This window comes from Penaeus monodon, chromosome 12 (assembly GCF_015228065.2).
Source record: "Penaeus monodon isolate SGIC_2016 chromosome 12, NSTDA_Pmon_1, whole genome shotgun sequence".
Taxonomy (NCBI): Eukaryota; Metazoa; Arthropoda; class Malacostraca; order Decapoda; family Penaeidae; genus Penaeus; species Penaeus monodon.
The window spans coordinates 11,973,169-11,980,668 of NC_051397.1; the positions used below are offsets into that span (position 1 = coordinate 11,973,169).

At 38.4% G+C, this 7,500-nt stretch overlaps 1 protein-coding gene across 1 annotated transcript in view; it reads right to left on the bottom strand.

Moving 5' to 3' along the window:
• The window catches only part of LOC119579288 (probable cytochrome P450 49a1), a 27,475-nt gene that overhangs the window by 2,738 nt on the left and 17,237 nt on the right, over positions 1-7,500 (bottom strand). The window contains exon 10 of the mRNA XM_037927047.1: positions 6,500-6,703. Within this exon, the coding sequence (XP_037782975.1) occupies positions 6,500-6,703 (204 nt within the window). The remainder of the gene's footprint in view (positions 1-6,499; positions 6,704-7,500) is intronic.

Genomic DNA, 7,500 nt, shown 5'->3' on the forward strand with positions numbered 1-7,500 from the left:
ACCCAACTAATTTCACTTCTTTTAGCGGTAGGTTCAGGGCCCTGAGCCCGCCGTGGTCACTGCGGTACCGGGTGCTAAAGGGGAACACGGGGAAAACAGGAAAAAATTATATTTTTTTCTTGGTTTGGCCCCTTTATACAAAATAATAAATGAAAATAAATAAATGAAAAAAAAAAATCACACACCCACCCAAAAAAATTTTTATTTTTAAATTTTTATTTTTTAATTTTTTATATTTTATAATTTAAAATTTTATATTATTTTATTTTTTATATAAAAATATTTAAAAATTTATAAAAAAATATTATATTTTATAATTATATAATATATATAAATTTTTAAAATTATTAAAGGCCTCCCCTTTCCCCTTTTTTTCGGTAAGTTTTATCGGGGTCTGCAGATCCACAAAGAGGGTTTCAAAAAAAAAGGGGGGGAAGGAAAAGGGAAAGGGGAATAAGGGGAAAGGGAAAAGGGGGGCGCGAAAGCAGCAGAAGGTTTAAAGTAAAAAACTTGGGAGTATTTTCCCTGTAAGGGTATACCCCTGGGGGGCTAGACTAAAAAGGACCCAAGGGGCCTTTTTAAAAAGCTTTCATAAAACCCACCAAAAATTTAAAACTGCCTTTTTATGCTGATACTGATATGTTTTAGGGGTCTTTATTAATACTTTATTTCTTTTGATACTTTTATTGTAAAATTGTCTTCGGGCAAAACCCCGTTTGCTGTTTATATAGTTCCCCTTTGGTAGTATAGAAAAATGCCCCATGAATTTTTTAGGGAGATAAAACTTTTTAAGTTCAATAAAAGCATTCTTATTTATTTTTTAGACCCCCAAAATTTTATGTAAAAAAAAAAAAAGAAAGGTCATTCGCATACCCAACAGAATGTGCCCTTTTACGTTTTCCTTAATTTGCCCTTTAATGAAACATTTCCTAACCCTTTAAAACCCTGTATGTCGGGGTTGGGTCCTTTTATTTTAAAAAAAAAAAAAATGGTATTAAAAAATTTGGCTTTGATAAAATTATTCTGTTTCCCAAAAAAGTTATTCGGATATTATACAGAATGCACATGTTTAATCGTTGGTGATGACGATGGTAGTAATAATAAAGGCAAACCAAATGACGTGTTCAAAAAAATTTTGACAAGGGGAAAAGAAAAGACAAGTTTTCATTCCCTGTACAAAATTATATTCTAACAGGAAGAATATGATTTTACCAATTTCTTCAAACCCACATATTCTCGCCTATGTCATACAAAGAGAGAGAAAATGGAGAGATACAAAAAGAGAGATGGAATTTATTTGATGATGATGATATAAAAAAACGGGATTTTTAAATTTGTAAAGAGCGGTAAGTTTCATCAAGTATGCGGATCCACGAGGCAAATGGACTCGTCCAGATGCAAGGGGGGCCCGGCAATTTAAAAAGGGAAGGGGGTGGGAGAGGGGGGAGATAATCAGAAGGAAGGGGAAAGGTAGAGGAGGGGGGATGGGCTTAATGAGGTAGAAAAGGAAAGGAAATACGATTAGAGGGAAGGAAGAATGATATTTCTCTTTTTTCTTAATAGCAGAGTGCATTTTCTTTAATGCACTCTGGCTTCTTCATACAATCAAGCAATGTAAATTAACAGGATTCTTAAAAAAACAATAATTAATACCATTCTTGGCATAAATTTATTAACTGTATCATCCTACCTTTACATTATCAATTTACCTTTAATATGGGACAAAAACAAAATTTGTAAAATTTTTTTTAAACCTGCCTTATACAAATAAATTTTGGGCCCCCCACATCCTAGGCCCTGCAAGGGCCCGTAAGTGGGGCGGGGTGTAGAAAAAAAAAAATTTTATTACAGATTTACGGTGGTCTATTTGTTGTGTTCATTAATTACAACGTCCCCCAGGCTCATTAAAAGGGTGTAAATGAGGTCACTGCCACCACCCATTGGGACGTTTGGGAAAGGTGTATGGTTTTTCAAGAAAGGGGTGGGAATGTTAGAAGAATTTTGGGAAAAGGGGCAAAAGAGGTTGCGTAGTATGTGTGTGAAGTGTAGTTGTTCAAATGACCCCAAGTGGGTGTAGGGGGTGGTTAAATCCCCGGGGGAGGGGGTGTAAGATGTTTCATCTATACTTTAAGGGGTTTTTTTGATTGTTTGCCCTTTAGCTTTAGAATAGGAAAAAATTGGTTTTTGGGTTTTCAGCCCCTTTCCCCTTACCCTAAAAGTCGGGGGCTCATCAAAAGTATTCCCAAAATTATCTATTTATTTTGTAGAACAAAAATAAAAAAGGACAAAACGGGAAAAAAGGACAGTAAAACAAACACTAAAAAAACAAAAGACAAAAACAAAACAAAAAACAGTAAAAACACGAGACAAACATTTAAAAAAAAAACCGCCTTTTTTCTCACATATAAAACTTAACCCCCTTGTCTCTTATTGCCGGGCACCCACCTATCTTGGGCACCCCCAAACCCCAGTCCAGCACTGGCCTGGGAAAATCGAAACCCCCAAACTGCCCTCTTGAAGGGCCCCGGGGGACCTTTTTTCCCTTTTCAAAACCCCGGGGCCCCCGAAACTGGTTTTGGTTTTTAAAAACTTTCTTTTACAATAAAATTTTTTCCCCTTTTAATTTTAATGGGGAAAAAAAACTTCAAAAAGTTAAAAATTTTTAAAATGAGGAAAAGTTCTTTTAAAAAAACTAAAAAAAAAAAGTAAAAAAAAAACCCTTATAACATGGTAAGGGTACGGGTTTATAAAAAAGTGTCAAAAATGTTAAAAAAAAAAAAATATTTAAAAGTAAAATATTAAAAAGTAAAGTTAAATGAAATAATAATAAAGGGTTAAAAGTTTTTTTGCAAAAACATTTTCTGTGTGGTGGTTTTCTTTTCCCAAGGTTTTGTCTAAAAAACGAAAGTTTAAAAAAGTTTATTAAAAAAATACTAAAATAAAAATTTTAAAACCAAAGCAAAGCCAAAAAAAACATAAGGGGCGGGGAAAGAGGCCAGCGCAGGTGAGCGGGGTCCAGGTTTTGGGTTCCCCCTTTTTCCGTTGCCCGCAGCTTCCTAAAACCAAATTTACCCGGGATCCTCAACCCCCCGGGGGATAAAAAAACCCCGGGGTTTTTGGGCCAAAACCTAAAGGGGGGGTAAGGAGGCTGCGACCCCCCTCCGGGGGAACGAGGGGAACCCCCGCCCTTTTATCTCGAAAAAGGGGGAAAACGAAAGAAAATTGGGAGGGGACCTGGGGGGGGCCGGGAAAACAGGCGGTCCACTACCCTATTCACTCGACAATATAGCTGTAAAAAAGTTTTTAAAAAAAAGGGTGCCCCAAATGAAACTGTGGGTTCTGAAAAAACATGAAATTTTTCATTTTTTCTTTTTTTTACTTTTTGTCCTTAAAAAATTTTTCGAAAAAAAAAAAAGTTGGGTTAATTAATTTTTTTTTAAGGGACGAGTGGGACGTTCGAATTAATCTCCCGGTCATGCCCGGTTTTCAATTTAAAAAGGGTACTTTGATTCCCAAAAAGCAATAATGCCGATTGGGAAAAAACTTTATTCCGTAAAATATTTTTTAAACCCGGACGGTTTTTCTCCTAACTTTACAGGATTGGCATTTATCCTTTGCTGTTCCTTTATAAATCATTTATGTCAGACTTCGTTTTACATAAAGGCGGGAAACTAGAGCAGACCGCGCCGACGTTTGATCCTGTGCGAGACGTTGCTAGGTATCCCCATTCTAAAAACAAAGAAAATAACGACGCGGCCAAACGAAAACAAAAAAAAAAAAGTAGTGGTAATATTTTTACAATATTAATAGTTTGTAGTAGAGCTTTTGGGTTTTTAAACACTGACTAAAGGAAAAGGGTTTTCACAAAAGGGAATTTTTAGACCAAATTTGGGTGTAAATTTCTTTTTTTAAAAAAAATTTTTGTTTGGGTCTAAAAACCCCATCTATAACCCTAACCTCGATATGTTCACGTTCATGCATAATAATCATGAGACAGATGACATTAACGTGAACATACCGATTCTTATGTTTTATACACATTTTATAACTATTACTCTTTTATTATTCCTACTATTATTTATAATAGTAGGAATTCGTTGTGCCTTCTCTCCTATTCGTTTGTCCTCTTCGTTGTGCCTTCCTTCCCCCCCATGGGGGGTCGCTTCCCCCCTGAATGAAAACCTCAAGGGGCTGAGTGGGCTTTCAAGGAAGCTGCATCTTTTCTGTCCAATTTACCGTGTTGTTTAAATTCCCCATTAAAATCTCCCGCATCAAACCCGCGTTGGTTGGGGGAGAGAGAAAGGGGGTTTGGTCCCCTGGGGGCGGGGATGAAGTGCTTTTTTAGACGATGAACTTAAAAGGTGTGTGGTGTTGGTTGTCAAAAATATCGGATTGGAGGGTTGTGTGTAAATACAAAAACAAAACACACACCCCACACACAAAACCCCAAAAAACACACAAAAACACACACACCCAAAACAACCCCACACAAAACACCACACCCCACACCACACACAAAAAACCCCAAAACACACCAAAACACAAAACACACAAGTAAATGCAATTTTTGTATATACCATATATAACACATATAACAAAATTTTGTATATTAAAAAATAAACAATTTCAAAAACCATTACATATGCCCCCACACACAACAACCCCGGGCACTATTTTAAAAATTTTAAAAATATATATATAATATATAATTTTAAATTTTTAATTTAATTTAAAAATTAAAAAGGGAAAAATGCAATGGGGCCCCATTGATATCCCAAAAATAAAAAACCCTCCCTGAAAAGGGCTCCCAAACCCCTTAAAGGCCCCAAATACCCGGGGGTTATAAAAACTGGGGCCAGTGCAAAACCCAAAACCATGCCCACGCCCCCATAAAAGGATGTGCAACTAGGATCTACTACCCATAACATTCCCTTTCCCTACTCTTTACTTGAGTATGACAGAAAAAATTTTTACGCTCACTCCCCGTGGCACTCGGGGAAATTGATTTAGCAATACAATCCTAAGTCAGATCCTGAGGTAATTTTTATGAAAGTGGAATAATGCAATGCGCTTGATACGATAAATAAAAAAACCCTCCCTGACCAGGCTCGAACCAAAGGTCTTTTCCGGGGTATAAACTGGGGGGCCGGCTAAACCCACCTGCACACACCCCTAAAAGGAGTGTAAACTAGGATCATACTACTCCATAACTTTACCTGTCTTCATACTTGAGTAATACAGCAAATTTTTCCCGCTCACCCCCGTGGGCACTCGGTAAAAATTGATTTAGAAATTCAAATCCTAAGTCAAAGTCCGGGTATTTTTTAAAAGGGGGGGAATAATGCAATGCCCTTTGATTCGATAAATAACAACCCTCCCTGACCAGGACTCAAAACCTGGGGTCTTTCCCGGATGAAACTGGGGGCAGTGCTAAACCAACCTCCCCACACACCCAAAAAGGGAGTTGCACTAGGATCATACTACTCCATAACTTACCTGTCACTCATACTTGAGTAATGACAGCAAAGTTTTCGCCACCCCCCGGGGGCATCGGGGGAAAATTTGTTTTTAGCAATACAAATCCAAAGCAATGCCCGAGGTAATTTTATAAAAGGGGAAATTTTGCAATCCGCATTGATACGTAAAAAACAACCCTCCCTGACCAGGACTCGAACCTGGGTTTCTTCCCGGGGTAGAAATGGAGGCCAGTGCTAAACCACCGCCACACGCCCCCACTAAAAGGATTCAACTAGGTCAACGCTCCATAACATTACCTGTCTACTCTACTTGAGAAATGCAGCAAATTTTTACGCTCACCCCGTGGGCACTCGGTGGAAATTGATTTAGCAAACAAATCCAAAGTCAGATTCCTGAGGATATTTTATGAAAGATGGATAATGCAATGCCGCTTGATATCGATAAATAACAACCCTCCCTGCCCCGGACTCAAACCTAGGTCATTCCGGGTATAAAACGGAGGCCATGCAAACCCAACCCATGCCACACGACCCCAAAAAGGAGTGGCAACTAGGTCATACTAGCTCCATAGACTTTACCTTTCTATCATATTGGAATGACAGCGAATTTTTACGCTCACTCCCCCCGGGGGCACCGGGGGAAAATTGATTTAGCATGGCCTCCATTTTTCATACCCAATGACCAAATATATATAATATTATTATAATTTTTTATATATATATATTTAATAAATATATATATATTATATATATATATATATATTATTTATATATATTATATTTTATTATATATATATAAAATATATATATTTTAAAAAATATGTGTGTTGTGTGTGTGTGTGGTGTGTGTGTGTGTTGTTGTGTGTGTGTGTGGTTGTGTGTGTGTTGTATGTGTGCGCGCGTGCGTGTGTGTGTGTGCACAAAGACGTGCAAACATACATACAAATTTAAGAATCTACACGTGTGGATTATCTACTTGGGTAAGATCGTAACCTATTGCACTGCAACTCCCGTGCGCTCACCCTCGCCAGGAAGACGTACATCTCCTGCTCCGCGAGGCGCCGGCCGACGCACATCCGGGTCCCGACGCCAAAGGGCAGGAGCGCGAAGGCGTGGGACGCGGCCAGCTTGCTCCCCCGAAGCCAGCGCTCCGGCAGGAACTCGCGAGGCCGCGGGAAAGCTGTTTCCTTCTCGGCGTCCTCGTAGTTCATCATCAGGACTATGTGCTGGGTGTGGTCAACAACTATAGTCAACAATTATGGCAAGTCCCCCATTTTTTGATGGGTACCTAATAAGCTCTGACTACTGCAGTGGTCGGTTATACAGACGCGCGCGCGTTTAAACATCATTAATTTGCCCTTTGATCTGGGATGACCTCTTTGCATAGAGAATTCTATTGGTCAATCGAATAAAAACTTATGGGTGTGCGCGTCCTATCTTGGCGCCCTTCCCACTGAATGAGCCGATTGTGACCGCCACGTCAAAAAAAATATTTGAAACTTATCAAAATAAATTAAGCAAACGAAAAGAACATATGCTCAAAGGGATTAAAATATTTCGGTAGAACATTAAAGGGGGTTTAATTAAAAATCGAGGAAATGGAGGGGGTTTGGAAACAACAAACGTGAGGGCCAGTGATTACTAGTTATCCCCCTCGCGTCGTTTTCGTTGTGAGAACTGGCGCCATCTATCAATATTACCAAAGAACCTCCCCGTGTGTATATATGGTAAAAACTAATAACAATAAAAAATAATATAATATTTAAATATGAACATGAGGACCCACGAATTCCCGCCTCTCGCCAGTTGATTACGACGAGAGGACTGGGAATACCTATTTTGTATTGCTCTATACGAGATAAGTGTTCGGGGATTTATGTATTTTCCTGGTTAGCTCTTTTAACCGGTGATTAATCCGGAAGAGCCATGAGATACCATGTAGCTTCCTATAAACAAAGGGAATATTTTATTAACTCCTTTTTAATTTTACGTTTGTTTGTTTTACCTACACCTCCAGTTCGTC